The sequence below is a fragment of the Fusarium redolens genome (genome assembly GCF_020744475.1).
Source record: "Fusarium redolens strain MPI-CAGE-AT-0023 chromosome Unknown BKA55scaffold_9, whole genome shotgun sequence".
Lineage (NCBI taxonomy): Eukaryota > Fungi > Ascomycota > Sordariomycetes > Hypocreales > Nectriaceae > Fusarium > Fusarium redolens.
In genome coordinates this window covers 74,578-96,093 of record NW_025763672.1, presented here as the reverse complement: position 1 = coordinate 96,093, position 21,516 = coordinate 74,578, and the positions used below count along the sequence as shown (strand labels likewise).

The window sequence follows — 21,516 nt, the reverse complement described above, 5'->3', positions numbered from 1 at the left end:
TAAGTTCTCTTCCAAACAAAGTTGATGTTTGATAGGCTTTTGAGACCAAGTAAGCATTGATGTAATGTATAGCATCTGTTTGATATCTTGGGCCTCAATGTTGATTTCCATCGCTCTCTTGGCCTTCTCTTCAACCCAATGCTTGATCTGATGTCACTAAACTTTGACACTTTTTCCGGTTCTTGTTTCCGGTGGCTTCTCTTGGCGCAGCCTCATGCCAGGGGTTTTTCGCATCCATCAGCAATGGAAAGAAAGTATCGTTAGACCCATCTATCACTTTTCAGCTCCTAGATGGTTCTCTATTGGACAAGCTTAAGCTGAAATCGGCCAAAATAAGCGACTGGCAGGTGGCCGTTTGTGGGAATAAGCTTGGTAGATCCGTGCCTTGCAGGTTATGTGACAAGACACTCAACGGTGATTGTCAAGCTTTGCATGCCACCCCACACTGACATAAGAACTCTGTGTTATGACGATCAGGCACAGTAATCCGGAGAATGTTAGGATATGAATCCAGATTCTTTTTTGACAGGTCGTTTTCTCCAAGAGTCCCACGCCGTCCTAGGACTAGCTCGCAGAGCCTCAACCATCACGATAACCGCTCCCAACGTCATGTTCGAGACTCAAGGCGAAGATCGCCATTATCAGATCATATTCAGGGGGAGTCAAAGAGAGCTCAGTAATTGCTCAAGAAGCTCTCGAGAATGCAGATCCTTGTTCGTCTCGTGCCCTCTCAATGACGGATGTCCGGCTTCCAGGACCGGCGGAAGTTCCCGTTAGTGATAATCCCAATCAATCAAGTGAGCGATGTCCCATATGATAGGTAGTTGGCTACAAATGGTCAACCCTATATTGGAGCGTTGTGTTCCCCAAGTTGAATATCGTGGGATCCGTTCTCTCGGATGTTGGGTTGCCGTAATTGTATCATGTGCCCTTTATGACCGTTCATGGAGACTGGAATTTAATGACGTATGACGAGAGTGAGTAACAGCAGACCCATCAAGGAGACATGGCAGAAGTTATCTTAACTTTGGCATTATTTTCTGACCATCAATGACTTTTGTTTATCAATAGGGCTGTCACATAACGAGCAGTCATGTTCATCGTTCGTTGTGCTAAGAAATAACACACCAAAGACTTAGTAGTTCAAAAGAATTTTGTATTGTCTCTGCTCTGGTTTGAAATCACTGTGCCTGTCTTCTAAATTTTCTGTTGGCTTCCACAGACAACACTTGCCGCACCTGGCTGTGGAACTAATATGTTGATCAAGACGATATATCCAGGCCTGTGGGTATAAACATGTTCCTCCACGATCCTGTCTCCCGGGAATAAACGCTTTTCTTGCTGTTGGTGGCTCTGAATCACATTCCTTGATATTTGACAGAGTGAACCTAGCACAAAGGGTGACATCACGGCAGAAAATGTAAGACCATAATCATAAGCGGGGAAAGTATTTAGCCAATCTTAGGATAATTTAGGATAAGTTTAGGAGGACTTTTGACTAGCTAGTCTAAATATTTTTGCAATTTAGGGTCCTGAGTCTTCTGACACCCCGAGGCCATGTTGATTTGGACTTGGTGGTCAGTCCCTTTGTTATTCACACTTATCGAGATCTACCCGCGGAAAAATGGGCGGTATCAAGATCTCAAGATTTGGCCAATGTATTTAGCTCGAAGCCATTCCTTCGGCTTTGACAGTTTATTGTCGTCGTAAGCGACACGGAAGATTAGCCATGCGGCGAAAGTCATATCACCAGCTTTCCAAAGCCGATGGCCACTTGGTTGATTGTGATTCGAAGAGGAGAAGAACGAAGAGCGAGAAGAGAAGAAAAATGAAGAGCGAGAAGGATTTTGTTTGTTTATTGTTTACCTATTTGCTGCTCCTGTTGCTAGCCTGCCTCAGTGATTCACACTGGCAGTGATGCTGGAGTGACATTGACACTGATTGACACTGATTGACACTGATTGACACTGCCGAATATTATTAGAGGAGAGAATTAATGCCTGAGGTAAATAATTCTACGGAGTAAACAAATTTGAATTCTCTTGAGATTCAAAACCTCAGATCTCCTTCCTTCATCTTCCAACACCAACTTCATCATTCTGCCAGCAAACCAACAATCACCGAAAGATGTCTGAGGATCTGGAAGATCACCAGACGAGCCAGGCTACACCTGGCGAGGTGATCGTCGATCCTTCTGTTGACGCCCCTGCTACGAGATCGTGGATGATGCTTGACAACGTCTCGTCCGCACCTAAGTTCCGTGTGGTGAATACAAGCTCTCAGCCACAGGTCTCAACTGCAAATAATACATCTAGCTCACAACTTAGACATTATACCACAATGCCTAGTCTTGTCCGCATCGCCAGCCCTCATTGCCCTTCTGAACAACCAAGAATACGTTCGTTATAGCATTATCCTATAGCCTTGACTCCGCTGACAGAAGAAGCTCTCTATGCAAGTCTCTAAGTTGACTGAGATGGTGGCCGAGCTGAAGGTCGGCCCTCGAAGCAGACGATCCTCGGCGAGCAGCCGCAAGAGCGGAGACTCGGATGTCACCAATATCATCACCACCAACGAGGCCGCCGATGCCTTGGTTGACGACGCCGATTTTCTAACTATCTTCGAATCCTTCTAACTAAGTTCTGTGTGGTGATTATAAGCTCTCAGCCACAGGTCTCAACTGCAAATAACACATCTCTTCGAATCCTTCATCTCGGAGAACCATCAGCCGATCAACGTCCGACGAGGAAAGAAAACCCTCGAGTACGGGAGAAAGTTCCAAGATGCCGCAGGTGAAATGCTCAAGGAATCTTGGAATCCGGAGACTCTCGGTCAGTCATTTGCATTCCCCTTACTTTTTCTTTTTGCTGACATTCATACAGACGACACTCTTGCCCGCCTCCAGTCTCTGGAGGATCATCAAGTGATCCGTCTCTACAACGGTCTCAGCCAGAAGTTCCGAGACCAGAAGGCCCAGGGAAAGAAGGATATTGTGCAGACGCGCACCGAGAGCTTCCAGACTGATATCAAGGGCGGGCCAACCACTCCTGGTCGCCGAGGAGAAACGAGGGAGCATGAAACTTCTGACCTTAGAAGTCAAGATATCAAAAATAACTAGTCTAAAGTCCACTAAATCTATACTAAACTTGCCTAAATTTTCCTAAGTGAATACTAAATTTACCTAAGTCTTTTTGTCATTTAGGATTGAGGTCCTAAGTTTTCTTGCCTTCCCTGGACACCCTACCACTTATCGAGATCTACCCCGCGGCCTGTCCCGCGGATCGAGATCTGGCCAATTAAAAACGTCATGTTTCGATGCGGCCCCACATCACAGATTCACTGTCGGGGAAGGAGGACTCAGCCAATATGCCCATGTTAGACTTCACAGAATAGACCCAACACCACAGATCCGAAAATTTGAGCTCTTAAATCAGGAAAAAAAGAGCGATATCTTGTTCGAAAAAGGAAAAAGAAACTCCGATGGAGGGAGTCGAACCCTCCTCGCCGCGGCACTTTCATTGCAGGACAATTGAAAACGCGGAATGATAACCGATACACCACACCGGACGTTTGGATGTTAGTCAGCATTGGATTTGTGACTTATACAGTCTTCCAGCGGCTCCAACCACTCTTTGTCATGACAATTCCAAGTCTTGAACGTGAAGAATGCTATAGACAATCGCGAGGAGGAACATCGGGTCCCGTCTACGTTCAAACGTGCAACACCATTGGGGCTGTAGTCAGTCTGACGATGAAAACGCTGTGCAACAGCGAGATTGTTCAACAACTCGGTCGTCAACTTGATTGGATGTGGCATCGGGTAGGTCGCCATTTCGCGTTGTCGCTTTTCACATCAGTGAACTTCTCAATACTTCTATCCGGATATTGAAGAGAAATGCTCTATGAAGGGCTGGAGTGATGTTCAGGGAGACTTTGTAAGAATACAGAGCTTCATAGCTATGGAAGGAATCTCGAATTCAAAATGGCCCTTTACGTGGTAAGTGCCACTGCAGCTGTGTATGGACTCAAGACGCCTCAAGTGACGTCTCACAAGCCACCACCACTCGGAGAATTATCTACACATCCTGGCAAGACCTCCAAACCTGGAGCGAATTCAAGAATTACAACTCGTTAAATACAGAATTACGAAAATATTAGCAAATCCCGACACCAAGTGTGGTCAATGGGCACGTGTGCTGTGACTTCCCCGCATTCTGATCATATCAGGTTACTTGCCAGATCCGAGGGTCCCGTGGTCAACGTCAACGTCGACCAAACACAATCCTCTTGAAACAAATCAAATTAAAAACGGGAGACGTAAACGTCCAAGGAAATCAGTAATGGTTTGTTCTTTTTCATTGAGCTTCGTCTATCTTTCTCTATCATATCGCTCATCAATCTTGAATGTTGTCAGATTATTTTCAACCCCCACCTCCTCTCAGCCATTGCCATAGCGAGAACTCCCATGAACGAGCATGTCCAGCTCTCTAAACCATAAACCAACTTGGAACAATCAACGCTGACAGAAACAATTTTAGATTCCATAACCGATCCGACGCCATGATGCTGCTTAAGCGACAGGCTTGATGACAGCGGGGGGAGTGCCCACGTTGTTGCGGTTGCGGAAGAAGAGAACACCCTTACCAGCACCCTCAGCACCAGCACTGGGCTCAACCCACTGGCACATACGGGCGCTGCGGTACATGGCACGGATGAAGCCACGAGGACCATCCTGGACGTCGGCGCGGTAGTGCTTGCCCATGACAGGCTTGATGGCTTCGGTGGCCTCGTCCGCGTTGTAGAAGGGGATGTTGCTGACGTAGTGGTGAAGGACGTGAGTCTCGATGATGCCGTGGAGAAGGTGACGCCCGATGAAGCCCATCTCACGATCAATGGTAGCAGCGGCACCGCGAACGAAGTCCCACTCGTCGTTGGTGTAGTGAGGAAGGGTAGGGTCGGTGTGCTGGAGGAAGGTGATGGCAACTATCAAGGTCAGTATAAATCGTAATCGCATGATGGGAGAAGCTTACCGAGCCAGTGGTTAACCCAGAGGTAGGGAACAAAGTACCAGATGGCCATGTTGTAGAAACCGAACTTCTGGACGAGGAAGTACAGAGCAGTGGCCATCAGACCAATACCGATATCGCTCATGACGATGAGCTTAGCATCCTTGTTCTCGTACAGAGGGCTGCGGGGGTCGAAGTGGTTGACACCACCGCCGAAACCGTTTTTTTTGCCCTTGCCACGACCCTCACGCTGGCGCTCGTGGTAGTTGTGGCCGGTAACGTTGGTGAGAAGGTAGTTGGGCCAGCCGACGAGCTGCTGGAGGACGAGCATAAGCAGGGTGAAAGCGGGGGTCTCCTCAGTAAGATGGGCGAGCTCGTGGACCATCTTGCCGAGACGAGTAGCCTGCTGCTCGCGGGTTCGGGGAACAAAGACCATGTCACGCTCCATGTTGCCGGTGGCCTTGTGGTGCTTTCGGTGGGAGATTTGCCAGCTGAAGTAGGGGACAAGGAGGGAAGAGTGAAGAACCCAGCCAGTAATGTCGTTGACGAGGCGAGAATCGGAGAAAGCACCATGACCGCACTCATGGGCGATGACCCAGAGACCAGTACCGAAAAGACCCTGAAGAACGGTATAGACGGCCCACAGACCAGCGCGGGCGGGGGTGGAGGGGATGTATTCGGGAGTCACGAAGTTGTACCAGATGCTGAAAGTGGTGGTAAGGAGGACAATGTCGCGAAGAATGTAGGCGTATCCCTTGAGAGCGGAGCGCTTGAAGCAGTGCTTAGGGATGGCATTGTAGATGTCCTTGATGGTAAAGTCGGGAACCTCGAACTGGTTGCCGTAGGTGTCGAGCAAAACACCATACTCGGACTTGGGCTTGGCGATATCGACCTCTGACATGGACGAGAGCGATGTGGAAGAAGCCGAGTGCCGGGGAGAGTCTGAAGGAGAGACGGCGGCAGACTCAGAATCCGTCACAGTAGTTGAGGTGACGGTGCGTCTAAGAGCAGGGTTCTGCTTGGGCAGAGCCGAAGTCGAAACGGACGCCATGGTGAGAAAGGAGGTTCACGGCCGACAGAAGACAAAAGAGTCAAGAAGTCGAGATGCCGAAGAAGAACTGTCAAAGAAAAAGAGAAAGGGAGGTGAAAAGGAAAAAAGAATTACGAGACGGCCAAGGGGGGCTGAAAGTTTTAAAGTGTCCCTTCAACTGTAAAGGTACCTTAATACGTGGATGCTTGCTCGGCAAGCGTTTTGTTGGGGCGTGGAGCCTGAAAAAAGGCAGGTATTGATTGTACTGTACCTTAGCTGCCGCGGGCGGGACAACGGACAAGCAACCCAGACCTCGGGCCTCTCAGCGCAGCGGCAACACAAAGCAGAAAATGCGGCGAAAGCGGGCAATAGAAGGTGGAACGATAATGGAAATGAAACTGACAGGTTCATTACTTTTACTGTGCAGTCCGATACAGTTTACCGCTTTTCCCTGTCTCTGGTAAAAAGATCGACAATCCCAGAGGGAGATAAGTAACACGTCTGCCACAGAGAAAGTTTACCCTGAATTGCTTTTAATTACATCAAACTTTAATATTTTCACAGTAACGCAAATTGTTGACTGCTATGTTTATTCACATCAGAATTGTCATCTTTACAAACTTACAGAACGATACAGTTGCTACATAAAACGACCGCTTCAAGGGAAGCATCTTGACCTTGAGTCGCGACCAAAAAATCCCTACCCCAGAAAAATACGCTAGAAAACGGGTCGTGCTTCTAACCCACCCCTGAAATGTGGCAATAGCTCCCGACAAGACAGTGACGGGGTGGCCGTCTGATGTGTGTCTTATGTCTTGGTCCTACATCAGCTGAACAGCATTCACGAGCCTGTGGTGTGTCCTTTTCACCTGCAAGTTGATGAGGCTTGCAGAAGGCTTGGTATTTTTTGCGGAGGGGGCTGGCTGAACCATCACCAAGCCCGCGATTAGTATTGTCACTACTCCAATTAAGCTTCCCTAGGATGGCTATCGGATAAATTGCCGTTCCCAATAGAGCCTACTATATTCTTTTCTTCTGCCTCGAGACCTATCGTTGATTTCACTCGCCGATATCTATCCGTGAAAGATACAGTAAGCTGCCGAGACCCGGCCCCGCTCCCCAACTTCGGCCGGCGGAGCTGTGGGCTTGGATAACCGCAGTGGCATGACTCTGGACAACAAAAGCTGTCGCCTCCAAAAGGGTTTGAGATTTTGCCATCGATGGATATGCAAGATGCTAGCTACAGTGCTTAATACCTGCCTATCATTGCGGCTGCCTCTTCAGCCTCTTAGTCTAGATCTTCACACCGCCTGAAGAATGGATCTGCTTCCGCTAACGGGACATGTCCGACTGGTACACAAAGGGTGGCTTAGATCTGTGTATCTGATACACAAAACCCGTCATCCATTTGAGGGTTGGCAGTATCTTATCACACATTTGGGCCTTCATTGGCGACAGGCGGTGTTCAAATAAAGCGTGTGACCTAGACGAGCCTCACGATTCACCAGCCCTTTCAAAGTCGAATTGTTCGCCCCTCTTGAATCGGCTGCAAGCTTATGCGGGTCAAAGTGGTTCCAAGCTGGCTTAGGGCTGGAGATCATCGACATGTGAATCAATCCCTTTTAGGTGAACGGGGGGAACCGGGAGGGACGACGTCGACGTCGACCACGTTCGAAGGGGGGCACGCTTAGCGGCCCAGGCCAAGAGACAAGGCCCCCGATCGTGGCTGTCTCTGATTTTGTTGACGATGTGAATTGGATACGAGTCGATTGGTTACAAAAGGCGGGAGAAAAGCTCAGACAGCGGGCAAGGGAGATAAATCTGGTCAAGCCCGACCCCGGTTGTTTGTGGAGCTTTGATAGACGTGATAAAGAGCTCAGTTAAGATAAACCGCCTCTTGAAGGTATCGAGATTGTTGAAATCATGGCTGGCGGCCTCTTGATACGAATAACGAATTATCGCAAAGATGGCTAAAGAGTTTACGACTATCGACATGTGAAAATGTCGTGGTTTGGGGGATCAACCGAGGTGGGAGGTCAGCTCGTGCTAAGATAACCTTAGTTGTACGGAATGGCTATCCGTCCATGGGGAGCGAGGTACAGAGTACTTGTAAACCTCAATTGGAGTCAGGAAATTGTGTCTCATCAGGTTTCTGTACAGCTTCATTTGCATGTCGTAGGCCAAGATGTCATGTCTTCTGCACAAACCTGGGGAATATTGAAATGCGGCACAGCAACAAGTGCATTACCGGGAGTCGACCGGCTAACCTGATGTTCGCTTGACATTTTAAGCAATGGCCATTCAGGGGTCACTTGGATTCAAGCTTTATTCTCGCCGTGAAACTCTACTGAATTGTCCGGAGCATTTCTCTGTTTTCCTTTTGGTGGAGAAAACGGACGTTCCGATCCATTCTGGTAAGGAGCAAAAGTAGGAACCATGTCAATTGGTAGAATCTGGGAAATCTTCGAATTTTTTTTCGTCTTCCGTTCTGTTGGGAATTTTGTTGAGTTCCATGGGCGGGACCCCTGGTCTTGGCATCACAGTCCAGGGTTCAGTGGGTGGAGCAAGTGGGGGACTCCCGATACGACTTACTGACTGGATGGCTGTGGCGTAAACAGGGGGAGTAAATGGCCAGTTGATTGCTTGTTTGACGTGCTTGATGATGTTTGAAGTAACTCAAGATGAGAAGAGAAATCTTCTTTTGAAGCCAAGTAACCAGATTGACGATTGACCGATTTCCTTTTCTTAACAAGTATGAACCTTATACTGCAGTGCAATCATGATTCAAGAAGGATAGAATTTTAGGTATTTTTGCCCCTTGTCCTCAGGGTCTAACAGCCCCACGTGTCGCTCGCTTGTTTCCCGTTTTTGCGGCGGCTCTGCCAACCCCGCCTTGCTGTTTGAGACCCAAGAAACATACAGAGCAGATATCACTTTCAATGGCTGTTATGATCATTCTACAGGTTATACCTCAAGGCAAGACCTATTGGATAACGCGAGTTATGTGACTGAATTCATTTTCAAGCGAGAGAAGTAACACCAACCCTTTCCTCAAAATTTGCACAGACAGTAAAGAACACCTGCATGGCCTTTGTCAAGATGCTATCCGAGAGCCTCTTCCGCAGTCAGATCATGATGGTTCGATATCACGAATTTAGGTCGGTTCCTGTTTTCGTTTCAACCACCGGGATCATCAATTCTTCGCAATCTGCATTTGTTGAATACCTTCCTTGCTGTTCCTAGCACCTAGCTGCTGATGTACTGTACAAAGTGTCTACTCCACCATGTCCAAAGTCAGGGTCCAAAAAGTCACCCATTGGTTGCTGTTCCTTCTTCACCAAATCAGGAGACCTAGAGATGGCGGTGGCTCACGTCCGGTGGTTCTTCCAAAATCCCAATCGCTTCAAAATTCCCAAGTCAATACCTTCGGTGGGAGTCACGGGAGCGAGGCTCCAGCTCTTCGAGCCTCTCCAGGATCGTACGATTCTGGTTCCTCAAAATACTATTCTGCCGTCGTGTTGAAGCAGCCTCGAATTCGACAGTATCCTCCCTAAAACCGCGCGGCTGCCCAGGGCGATGCTGTTCACGTTCTTTGACCCATTTGTCTGGGTATCGTGAATCGTGACCCCTGGGGAAGCTACCCGCAGGCCTATTCTGCCGTTCTTGGGACTGGAGATGTGATCCTGAAGGCCTTCTGTTAAGCTGTTAGTATAACACATTTGCCTCACTCCGAGTATCTTCATACCTTGACGGCGAAAGCTGTCTTTGGGGAGGCCCTTTGGCGGGCTCTCTGCCCCTGAGAGGGGCCTCAGCTCGGGGAGGAACATTTGAAAAGCTTCCGCTATCCAAACGCGGTCGCTTTGACTGATCATTGGGCTCCAAACTCTTCCTTTTTCTTCCCAGCTCACTTTCGCTCGATTCCGGCAACGACCGTTGAGTATTTCTTGCCAAGGGTGTCGCAGCAGCACGAGGGGTGGGCTGCTGTGATATCGAAGAGGCCGAAGCCGAACTTCCGTTGGAAGGAATTGTGAGACGTTGGTTATTGTTGGATCGTGGACCTCCTCGCATAGCAGCGAGCTCTGTAGATATGTTGGACTCAGTGTTAGGTCCTCCACTTCGTTGTTGAAGGGTTTGCCTTGCACCATTGAGATGCTGTGAAATCGCATGCTCTAGAACCGGGCGAAGCTCCATGACCATCGACAGCACGGCCTCGCTTTCCATTGTCTGAGCGTGATCCCGCTTGCTTGGAGTTAATCCGTCCTGAACACTTCCAACAGCGTTATCATACTCGGTTAATGAGCTGTTGTTGAGAAGTCTTGGTCGGACAGGGCTTTCCAACTCATCTCTTCTTTTTTGTAACATGCTCGATATCGATCTGTCGATGTGTTCTGACACCATCCATGACACTCTGTTCTCAGTCATGGCCCAAACGCCGTTCTCAAAGTAGCCTCGGTGCACTTGACAAAAACGTGTAACAAAAACCTTGTTCCACGAGTCAACCAGAGTATCCAGTTCTGGTTGACACTGTGATACTGGAGGCAAATTCCCTTCTCGTAGCAGAGTTCTTCGTAGATAGCACCAGTTCTCGACGGATTCTTTCAGGTTCTTCCAATCCTTGAACTTCGAAACCAGGTCCGGCGATAGCTTCTCCTTCAAAATCTTGGCCCAAAACGGTTCTTGGTCATGTTGCGGAGCTGGGGGCATAGAAAGATACTCATCCTTAATGGATAAGCACATCTCCAATACCTTGCATTTTTGCACCATGGTAAAAGACCGTCGGGAAACATCCTGTGGTGTGGTGCTTCCGTCATTTCGGGCAGTTGCGTTGACGGCACTGGTATCAGAGCTGGCATTTTGCGTTTGCGACTGGGCATTATTCCCATTCTACACCAGGTCAGTAAAAACACATTTGAAGGACAAGGACACAAACATTGTTAGCACCGGGCTTTTCGCCTGTTCGTGGCGGATCAAAGTCCTGGCTTGAGAACATTGGGAGGGCGGCCGGGCGCCGCCATTTTCGCGTGGGTTTGGGACCTATTCTCAAACAAGAGGGTGAAAATGGATTGGGTGCGCCTGCCTTGCTAGAAGAGGCTTCTGAGCCTGCTCCTAGGGGTGTCACATTGGCCCCGGTAACCATGACTTCATTAGCCATGCTTGTGTCATTTTGAGTCTCCTGCTTGCTTGATGAGGCGTTGCTCTGGAGCATATTTTGGACGGGGGATTCGCTCAAGTAGATCATGTTACTTCTTGCAGGTTCTTTTTCTTTACTTCTCTCTCTCGAAAGTTTGCGTGGCTTCATTGTCGAGGGCAGCCAAGCTGCGTTACCAAAAGAAGTTTGCTGCGTAAGGGAGATAGGTAGGCGGCTTCAAAGATTGACGGGACGTGAGAGAGTAAAAGTTAGGAGAAGAAGAGTTGATTGTTGGGAGGTTGTGGTGAAGGTCAGATGTTTGGCAGTGCCGAATTTATTGCAGATATTGGCCCACCGGCACTGTCAAACATTTAGCACTCGCCCAGCCGCCGCAACAACTCAACCTTGGGATAATTTTAGGATGAGTTCTAGGACAAGCAAGTTGAGTCATTTCTCTTTTCGCTCAGCCTTAGTAGATAGAAGCTCAGTTCATGTTTGTAAGGAAGCATTTGTCTGTCAAATATTGCCTGCAACATCTCTTAATATCTAGTACTCTTGTAACATTACAGCTAAGCGCGACGTATATGTACCAATACCGACTTCTAAGTTTCTCAGCATCATATCCTTTCCATCACATCTCTATGAGCAAGTGGTTCGCCCCAAACACTAATAATACTAGGTTCAAAGCAACCAATCACTCCTCTTGTGCTCCTCAACCTTGCGTTGACTTCTAGAAAAGAGTTCCAAGCAGCGTAACCAACCCCTTGACAAGTTTGAAGCAAACGTGATGCAACTGTTCTGGTTACTTGTTACCTCTATCCTTGTCGTCGGCGCATCTCTCGCAGGGCTGTGTAGAGCATCGATTCCCGAGCACCAGGCGTCATAGCCTGGAACTCGGCCGTCTCTTCACGAAACCGTTCCTCTGGAACAGGATGTCTGGAGGCACTCTGCTTAAAGACAAAGGGTGTATTAGCCTGTCGTATCCCAGGATCAGGTGTCACAAAGAGGCCAGGTGACGCCCCTGTCATCTTAACAGGCCTGGAGGCAGTAGCAGCACCAGTAGGGGTGTCCCCGAGTTCAAGGGAAATTTTGATCTTGCTTCTGCTCCTGTCCCTTCTTTCGTTCTTCCTCTTGTTCGTTCGAATCACAGGGCTTGATGAGTCCGTAGGTGGTTGCGTTGTCGCAGAAGATGCTCGACCAATGCTCGAGCTGAATATATCCTCCAGAGACGGAAGCTCGGACGAACAAGCTGTGGATGCTGGACTACCTTGGCTTTCATCGAATCGTTGTCTTTTTCTACCCACAGGGGTCGGAGTGCTCACTGCAGCGAGCCTCTGCCCCATCAACTTGCTTCGGGTAGCAAGAGCAGGCTCTGCAGTATCTGATGCTTTTCTTTTTCGTGACACCAGTTCTCGTTCTTCTTCGTCCACAGAACGAAGTACAGCGGCCGCTGTTCCTTTCTGAGCTTTGGCAGTTCTAAGCACATCCCTGTATCTCTGCTCGTAGCGACGGAGTTGAGCCATCGACCGCGGGGTGACAATCGGGGTACGAGGCTCGATGGACTCTAGGACCGATCCCCTATACTGCCGATTGGGTTCGTCAGGACCTTTGTAGGTATCATCCTCGCTTTCTTCGGCATAGTCCTCCTCAAAAATATCGACGTCTTCATCTTCATCTTCATTATCTTCGGAGCCCTCTTCAAGTCTCGTCTTAACTTCGTCCTCATCATAATTCTCTTCTAGGGCTTCTTGGACTTCGTGATCATTGTCATGATAATCTTCTTCAAGATTCTCATGAGCACTTCCAGAATCATCGTTACCCTCGTCATGAGCAGCATCATTAGTCTGGTCATGTTTGATCTCAACCTCGGGGCGATCTTCTTGCTTATTGACCACACGTTCGAGCTGATCCCGCAGGCGCTCCTCTAGACCAGGTAGAAAGTCCAGCGCCATAGACATAACAGCCTCTGTATTTCGGATTGCAGTGGAGTTCTTTCCTGCAGCCTCTGTGCGATCCATGAGGTATCTCACATACGTCTGGTAAGACTCTGGAGAGCTGTTGGCCTTCAAAAGGGGCGGGCGGGTCAGGGACTCCAGTGCCTCCATCCTTTCCCGTAGCTTGTCTTCAGCCCAGCGGAGAATTCTCGACTCTGCGAACTCCAGCAATTCACCTTTGACAGTAGGCCAGATAGCACCTTCAAAGTCCAATTCTTTGGCTACTTGCTTGCTCTGAGGATTGCTCTCAGGGCTGCCCTGAGGATTGTGAGGAGCATCAGTGGGAGAACTATTCCGACTCTGCTCAGTAGCTTTTCTCCATCCTGCTGCCTCCAAGAGGTTTCGGTTTGCAGAACAAAATTTTGTAGCATACAAGTTGTTCCATTGGTCAACGAGTGCATCGAGCTCGGAATCTGGCGCCGCAGGTCCATTCTTCACAAGTTGGAATCTACGTGGTTCGCACCACTTTCCCACACACCCTTTGATGATTTGCCACTTATCTCGCTGTATTTCATGCCCGTTTAATTTTTCAAAATAAACTTTGGACCCAATAGTCTCCTAAAACTCTTGAGCCTCCTCATCGGAATGAAGATATAAGTCTTGGAGCTCCAGACAAGCCCTCAGAAGTGCCTTCTGTTCAGGCTTTTTGTAGTGACCTGGATCTATCACGATCTCTGATGTCCGTTTCTCATCGGATGCTTGGCTTTGCTTTTCGTTGGTGGTCCTTTGCCCATAGGCCCCGGAAGGGCGCATAATTACAGGACGATAACCGGCCGGTTGCAGATCACCTCGTCTAGCTTGAGGCCGACTCAGGTCATACTATGAAGAGTTTTCAGTACATTCTCAAGACAATACAGGTATATATGTCATAGCTTACCATGTTGCTGCCGTCGTTGTTGTTAGTCGTTGGTGGATGCTGGCTGTTAGGAAGGGATCCCCGCGGAGCTGAGATTGAAGATTGTGTTTCTGTTTCTGGAAGCGACTCCATGGTCTGGGAGTTATTACATGCAATCTGGCTTGCTCCTTTGGTTGGCACATTGTCGAAAACTCTTGGTGGTTCGTAAGCCATACCATAGCCGCGTCTTAAGGATGGCTCCCGGAACTGGCCCGGAGGATTCTTGGTTAATCGGTTATCATGGTGACCAGTCCCTGCGTCCTTTATATCAAAGGTAGGGTCTCGAACACGACGTTAAGTAATTTGAACGAAATGTCGCTGACGGGTGCTTCAGAACGTGGGGTATTCGACTTTTCGGCCCTGGTCTCGGAAGTCAAGGCAGGCGTAAGGTACTGGTTCATCCAAGAATGGTTTGAGTCTTGGCTCACTTGTTGAGAGTTTTGAGCAAGAGGTGCGTCAAAATCTGAAAACCGCGGAATGTCGAAGTTTATAGAATCCTCTCGAGAAGACTTCTTCTTCTTGTTGGAGGAACCCATGTTCAGAAAGGAGTGAAAGTAGCTGGGCAGGGGAATGGAAGGTGCTGAAGCATGTGCAACAAGGAAAATGTAAGCAAAATATGAGCTGAAAGAGAGTAGTGAGAGTCAAAGTTGGAATTCTCAGTTAGTGAGGGAAGAGAATTAAGAAGAGAATTAAAATATTTGTGGCGGTGGAGGGTGGAAGAGAGGTTGCGGAAATCGGAGCTCGCGGTGCGAGGCAACGGGCGGCGCTGGGCATGCAGCCGAAGAGGTGGCAGGATAGCGGGCGTGATTCAGGGCTGCTATCCTGTGGATATAAGAGATTTTAGGCGTTCTTGGGCATCTGCCCTGTGAGAAATAGCATACCATGAGCATGTTTAGGGCTTGACAACAAGCTTATACCTCCCTAAGACTTGAGGATTCTTGACGAACTAGTGTGAGTATTGAGGACCTCATTCTTATGCTTCTTTCAAGGATACACATAGTCTTCTACTATTGCTTAAGGCTCTGGAGTTCTTAGACAAAGGTTTGCACTTTGTACCCTTCTCATAATGAACCATGTATCTGAACAGGCAATGAATGACTAGACGGAACCTGGTTTTGGGATGAAAGTCAAGTTACAAGGCCAGAACGATGCGAGAACAGACAATGGCTCTATAGAAATGACTAGTTAGCCAGCTTGTCTTTGGTATGTGACCTGTGAAAGCGCCGTATCCAACGTGCTCCCCATTTAATTTCCCATCTTCAACAACTTCGATCAACTCAGCAATTAGGTGTCTGTCATGAAGAACTCTCTTTTCATCTAAGTCAAATTCTACTGCTGGCCGGTGATCATGTCGTCCTTGTCTTCCATTTATCCGTCATCAAAATTAACCCAGTCACTACTCCGTACTGATGACATCGGCCTTGGCCATGACACCAGAGACACACCCCTCCCGTATTCTCTTTTAATCCAACGCTTCGTAACAGCATCACAAACAAGACAACGCCAAACCCATAACATTTACCAAGGTACTAGTGCGCCGTCTGATTCGATAACCTGCTGTAGTCGCTGCGGCATGAAGTCAACCCACATATTGACTCTCTCGATATCGAACCCTGTCCACACCTCTCTAACCATCTTCTGCAGTGTCTCGTCCTCCCAATCCTTGGGCGCATCCAGATTCCACTGTTTGCGTTGGGGCCACAGGCTGTCGAGGGGGTTCAGGTCGGGGCTATCACCGCAGTTGTAGTAGTATCGTAGGCCGTGCTCATCTTTCCATTGCTGAACCAGATTAACTTTGCTTGCAGCGCCGTGGGCGAAAGCCTCACAGTCTTCTTCGAGGATGAAGCTCTGTGGGCCCGTGGTTGTGAGCCATGGCTTAACCGTCTTTTCGAGGATGTGATCTTTGTACTCTTGCATGGTCATGACGCCTGTACAGTTCGGGCTTGTAGAATCTTCGTAAAAGACTGCTTCACTCTTGAAGCCGTAACCAACAGCGACCCAGGCGTGAGCCTTTCGCAAGTCGCGTGGCCATTCAGCCTCGGGAGTTGTTGCGCATGTCTCGCAGAACCGTTCACCGGGTCGGGGGATGAGACGCATCTTTCCATCAAGGCCAAACCCAAAGTGCAGCTCAATACTGAATCGGATGGCTCTCCAATCCTGTGGGTGGGGATATGCTTCAAGCATGCGTCTGGCGTATTCGACTCTCTTCTCACGAGCCTTCTTGTGCACCCAGGTCCTTGGACAGCCCAGGCATCGTCTGTAACCCAAGGTTCCCATTGTTCTGTGCAGCGTCCTGGGGTTCACATCAACCTCAACACCAGCTTCCTTGGCCAATCCATGCCAGTTCAAATTAACATTGATGTAGGCGTCATTCCAGAGAATCTTCTCCATCTTCTGCTGATCCTCTTCAGAGATTTTGAGGGGTCTCCCACGCGTTTCCTCCCATTCGGGATCATTGCGCTTAGACGCGGGGACGCTCAACGCGGCATAACCTTGGGATCGCGACAGATCAAAGTGCCGAAAGATGGCTGACTTGTTGACAGGCAGGCCCTGAGACTCGAGGTACGAGATGGTGCCTCGAACCATGGCCTTCTTTGGCGTGTCGCCATGCTTATATCCGGACGGCATACTGAGGGTCGCGTTGCCCGTTACAGAGGGGTTCTTGCGGTGTAAGTGGGTGGAGAGAATGATTGGGACGGTGGTGTTTGGATGTTTTTGTCTGCTCTCTTTGTTCGCGTGGTAAGTGGTGAGGGGTCAAAAGTTGGCGGTGATCACGTGGCATGCCTTGTTTGTTTCACAACACCCAGTTCTTCTTCCATCGTCAACGATAGTGATTGATGAAGCAAATATGTGTAAATCGGTGGCTGGGAAGACTTGGAGATACGTGTCGATTGATTTCACTGAGGTCTTGCACACACACAGATGCTATTGGAACAAAGACATTCTTCTCCTGTCCTATGATGAGTATAAGCGTATCTAAGCCGCTTAAGCCTACAGTCATGATAATACTCAATCATGAATGCCGAGAAACAGATTTAAGCAAAGAGCTTCTAGGGTACTTGCAACAAATGTTTAAGAATTAATTCAAGCCTTTTTCTCCATCCCAGGGCCAGTAATCAGCTAACTTAAAGTGAAGGTCATTTTATTGCACAAGGCTGAAACATCAGGCAAAAGGTCTACCCTGTACGGACAACAAATCTGTTAAACCCGACTGCACCAAATCACCAGTCACGTACAAAGACCATTGTAATGTCATTGAGTCACACATTGTTGTAAATTTTCTATAAGAAGGGTCATGATAATCCACAGTCAACCATTACGGTTGTGTTATGGCCTCAAAGCTCATCACCAACACTTTCATGGTTCCTTTCAGTTTGCGTGTTTGCTTCCTGCAACATGACGAGACAATAGATTGACGAGCAAGATGAACAAGAACAGTATGAATGATCATCAAATATGTTTGATTCAAATCTCGTCGTCCAACCATGGACGACGGTAAATTACGAAGATAAAACCGCTCTATAGTCTTAAAAGACCTTTCATAAGCATGCCTTCTACGTCCAACCAAATACCCGCACATTCCATGTAGTAAACGCCGTGAAATGGAGCAGATATGTCCACCATCTATCCCAAATGTACAGCTTGATTCTCAAGCCCCAGGAGCCTTTCCAAACGGTGGCCCGATCAAACGCCTAAGCTTTTCCTGCCTCACGGACTGACATCATAAATTTGTCCTCGGCACCCACCTCTCCAGCGACTCTGGCTGAAGAGACCTTGGCGTTTCTTTCATCAAGAATTGTCTTCACTTCGTCGGCGGTCTTAGCGCCGAGAAGCGCCATCTCTCTGCTGAGAAGAAGTGCAACAGCAGCTCGAATCAGGAGAGCATCTCCTTCAAAGACATATACGTCCCAAAGACGGGCTGCTTCATCTATCGCCAAGTGCTGTGTGAAAATGGCTGTCAATATTCCTGAAAAAGCTCGCTCCAAGTCGGCAGTTGGGATCTTCTTGGTGAGGTGCGCATGAAGAGGGGCAGACTTGAGAGAAAGTGTCTGCATGATAAGATTGAATGCGGATGCTTGTGCACCCGGATCTCCAGTGTAAAAGGATAGAGGCAATGGGCGATTGAGGACGTTAGCGAGTGCGACGAATGCAGACGCGGCATCGGGCAAGTTGAGGAGCAGTAAGGCAGCGATTGTCTGACGGACTTGGTTAGCAACTCAGGTGGCACAAGGTGGCTGTTGTACTTACGTTGCAACCACGGACATAGCCAATGTCGCTCCTGTACATGGCGTATGCACTCAACACATCAACAAGGCTTTGGTGCAGTGGTCCTTCAACCTCAAAAATCCGGAGATCCTCCCATGTCTTCTGTGCAGCGTCTCTTCGGATATCCTGGAACCATCTTGCCCTCCTGGCATCCTCCGCGTCGCCCTTATCGTCTTTGACCCTGGCTTCAATCTCTTGAGCTCTTGCAAGTGCTGCTTTGAATGACGTTCCTGACAGTCCAAGTTCATTACCGATTGCTCGACCCCAGATTAGACCGCGGCTTCGGGGTGCGATTCCCTTCCACCACAGTTCTCTTGTCCTACGCTCGCGAATGGCATCGCCCCAACGTGGGATCACATCCCTCTCCCAAATTTGCATCAGATTGTCAGCTGTGCTGTCTCGTCCCTCGATCTTGGCCTTGCGTGAGGCTTCGCGTCGCTCCTCAGCCTTGGCACTAGCTGCCATCATCTTTTGATACTCCTTCAGATGTCGGCGCTCCTCGGCAGGATCTTTGGGTGGTAGCCATGAGGGTCGTGTCCGGCTAAGAACAGCCTCTTTCTCTTTCGAAACGGGAAGAGGGTCGATCATAATATTCGTCTTGCGTAGAGGTGGCAGCTCGGGGGTTGATTTGACACGCTGCTTCTTGTCAAACGTGTCGACAGATCGTCGAGTAGCATTCCACGTGTTGGGACGCTGATTCGCGGGGCGCTTGGCCTGCTGTTCCTCCATCTCGTTGGCGTGCTCCTCGAGCTTCTCCGTCAAAGTCTTGGCCTCAGCGTTCAATTCCGCCAACGCAGCGTTCCAGCTGTGTGCCCGTTGCTTGGCCGGGCTGCGAGGGTTGTCATCGGTCTTCCAAGTTGGGGATCGAAGAGAGCCTTGAGCTTGCGCGACCGCGGGTGTTCCATTACCGACGCTTCTAACTCGCTCTTTGGATCGATTGGGGGACGGAGACACGGAGGATGGTCGACTAGGCGTGCGCTCTTGCATAGGCCGGGGGGAGAGCGGCACATTGTCCAGAAACATGCCATCGGGGATATCATCGCCATCGTCTTCATCACATTCTCGCTCGAGGTCGGTAAAAGACTTGCGATCGCGGCCGGCCTGCCAGCTGCCTCGGCGAGGCTTTTGAGGGAAATTCGGGTCTCTCGGATCCCTCGGGTTGAGCGAATAGGCAGGACTTGGGCTTCGTCGTCGAGGAAATGGGAGAGAGGCTGAGGATGGGCTTGTCAACGTCTTTGGTCGCGTAGCAGAAAGAGGCTCGGTCAACGCGCTCAAATTGGTGCTTCTGGGGTTGGAGGTGTATACGTTGGTCTCGAGAGTTGGGAATGGCGGTCGGGCTTTGGATGCAGTTTTGCCTGCTGCGAGGGTTCGGCTCGAGGGGGCTTTGGCTAGACTGGGACGGACATCGACCTTCGATGGGCTCTTCAAGGTCACGGTGTCGTCGTCGAGACCAATTTCTTCAAAATGGCCAACGTCGGCCAAGACGCTGCCATCGTCACTGTCGAAAGATTGGAAAGAGGAAGTCTTGGAACTCTTTGAAGTCGTCATCCCTGGCGGAGAGTCGGGGCTGGGGAGAACACTGCCGATATCAAGAGTACGAATCATTGTCGCATCTCCAGGGGAACGACAAATGGCTGGACGAGAGGACTCTGTCGACTCGCCCGGAGGATCTCAAGCAAGTAGACCTCTTCTGATTTGGGTCTTTTGTTCGTCAATTAAGATTGAATTGGTTCGAGATCGTGGCTTGCGACGTGGTTGTTGTCTGGCTAAGGCGGTCGCTTCTGTTTTGTTCGGCGGCACTGTGCTAGGATGCTTTGCTTTGTCGGTTTTGGCGGTAACCGTTGTTATGGGCACTGAATCTCGGGGTCGGAGGGAGCCGTTTCAAAATTGCCGGGGTTTGCGAGAACCAAATAATAGGGCCAAAAGGAAGTCGTACTAAGCAAGGTCTGGTATGGAAAAGGGATACGGAATAGCGAGGGAACGAAGTGAAAGGAGGCCGAAACTGAAAGTTGTTTTGTTGTGCCGGTAAGAGCGATATAATGGTATCAATCGATCAACGAGAGACTAGGGTTGAATAGCTTAAAGAGGATGGATAAGAGGCACTCCCACTCATAGGGAAACGACCGAAGGAGGGAACAAGATTTTGCAACCCCGGACAGTGGTAAGTGGTCGCGGCCGGGATGACGAGATATTACCCAGAATTAAGCGCGGAGTTGAGAAGAAGTGGCCTCCAAAACAAAGGGGGTAATTAGTCTAAAGTTGAAGTGTTTGAGACAAGAAGACGATTGAAGAATAAAGATGATGCAGTGCCGAGAGTAGAGACAAGAAGGAAAGGGAAAAGGATGGGAGATGACAAGGAGACGACGGAAAACGAGTGAGATTCAAGCAACAAGGCAAGGAAGTCCAAGGTCAAGGTCAAGAACAAGCACAAGCAAGTCAAGTTAAACCGGGAAGTGGATGACGATCCCCAAACGAGAAACGAAGACAACGCCAACGCAGCCAAGGAGATGATCCCACCCACACTTTTGATGGGAAAACGATGGAATGCTTGTACCCCTTCATACTAAAATAGCATGCTCGTGACCTTTGCCTTATTTTTCAAGTGTGGGTTGTCATGGGTGTGGACATGGCCTTATCGGATCAAGCCACTCCAGGGGATTGCACCGTGAATTTCTTTTGGAGACTGTGTAAGACCGCTAATTGACCCAGGACTCGAACGAAATGCAGACATACAATCAATTTCTGTATTATTATAAGTTCATGCAATAAAGCTCAAGCTCCCATTTCTTTGGAACTCCAAGTATTATGATGATAATTGAAACGTGTGAGAGCCTGCCAATGAGCTACCCTGAGGTCAACAATGGTCACTGTTCAACCCCATGAAAACGATCAACAATTCATGACATATCCTCTTTTCTTACACCATCGACCATCTCGATATTCTTCAAGCTGCGTCTACAGTGCTAAGTGGAAGCGACCCCCTGTCAATTAATCTCGGTCGCATATGCGCGGCTAATGAACAAGCACAGCCAATCATGTCTCACAACTCCAAGATTTTCAGCTTGCCTGTCAACATGGAACCTCAAACATTGAAAAAACAAGCAATTTCGCGATTTATTTATAATAACCCCTCGAAGCCCCTCTGCTGGGGTTTGCGGGTGATGACTCCAAACTTCTTATCAACTCTCATATTGAGG

At 49.0% G+C, this 21,516-nt stretch overlaps 6 protein-coding genes and 1 non-coding gene across 7 annotated transcripts; 1 reads left to right on the top strand and 6 right to left on the bottom strand.

The window, feature by feature from the left end:
- Positions 1-2,127: 2,127 nt before the first annotated feature.
- BKA55DRAFT_738728 (uncharacterized protein) lies at positions 2,128-3,203 on the top strand (the record flags this gene model as incomplete). The annotated part of the gene is made up of 5 exons (XM_046201401.1): positions 2,128-2,260; positions 2,349-2,398; positions 2,447-2,593; positions 2,720-2,831; positions 2,883-3,203. 5 exons carry the CDS (start codon positions 2,128-2,130, stop codon positions 3,116-3,118), a joined length of 678 nt encoding a protein of 225 aa, XP_046048317.1. The 3' UTR covers positions 3,119-3,203.
- Positions 3,204-3,475: 272 nt separating this feature from the next.
- On the bottom strand, positions 3,476-3,567 carry BKA55DRAFT_t182. Its single transcript has one exon. It is a non-coding gene; the product is annotated as a tRNA-Glu (tRNA).
- A 1,003-nt stretch (positions 3,568-4,570) lies between these two features.
- Positions 4,571-6,057, bottom strand: BKA55DRAFT_513188 (fatty acid desaturase-domain-containing protein; the record flags this gene model as incomplete). The annotated part of the gene is made up of 2 exons (XM_046187874.1): positions 4,571-4,983; positions 5,031-6,057. The coding sequence occupies 2 exons, from the start codon at positions 6,055-6,057 to the stop codon at positions 4,571-4,573; spliced, it is 1,440 nt and encodes a 479-aa protein (XP_046048316.1).
- Positions 6,058-9,453: 3,396 nt separating this feature from the next.
- On the bottom strand, positions 9,454-11,275 carry BKA55DRAFT_690637 (uncharacterized protein; the record flags this gene model as incomplete). Its single annotated transcript, XM_046199534.1, has 3 exons — positions 9,454-9,730; positions 9,782-10,920; positions 10,967-11,275. The coding sequence occupies 3 exons, from the start codon at positions 11,273-11,275 to the stop codon at positions 9,454-9,456; spliced, it is 1,725 nt and encodes a 574-aa protein (XP_046048315.1).
- Positions 11,276-11,979: 704 nt separating this feature from the next.
- Positions 11,980-14,704, bottom strand: BKA55DRAFT_738725 (uncharacterized protein; the record flags this gene model as incomplete). The annotated part of the gene is made up of 4 exons (XM_046201400.1): positions 14,377-14,704; positions 14,036-14,314; positions 13,724-13,977; positions 11,980-13,606 (listed from the first exon to the last, which is right to left on the bottom strand). Exons 1-4 carry the CDS (start codon positions 14,587-14,589, stop codon positions 11,980-11,982), a joined length of 2,373 nt encoding a protein of 790 aa, XP_046048314.1. The 5' UTR covers positions 14,590-14,704.
- An 867-nt stretch (positions 14,705-15,571) lies between these two features.
- Positions 15,572-16,681, bottom strand: BKA55DRAFT_513463 (uncharacterized protein; the record flags this gene model as incomplete). Its single annotated transcript, XM_046187894.1, has 1 exon — positions 15,572-16,681. One exon carries the CDS (start codon positions 16,679-16,681, stop codon positions 15,572-15,574), a length of 1,110 nt encoding a protein of 369 aa, XP_046048313.1.
- A 1,064-nt stretch (positions 16,682-17,745) lies between these two features.
- Positions 17,746-19,924, bottom strand: BKA55DRAFT_539950 (uncharacterized protein; the record flags this gene model as incomplete). The annotated part of the gene is made up of 2 exons (XM_046190203.1): positions 17,746-18,249; positions 18,302-19,924. The coding sequence occupies 2 exons, from the start codon at positions 19,922-19,924 to the stop codon at positions 17,746-17,748; spliced, it is 2,127 nt and encodes a 708-aa protein (XP_046048312.1).
- Between the last annotated feature and the right edge of the window lie 1,592 nt (positions 19,925-21,516).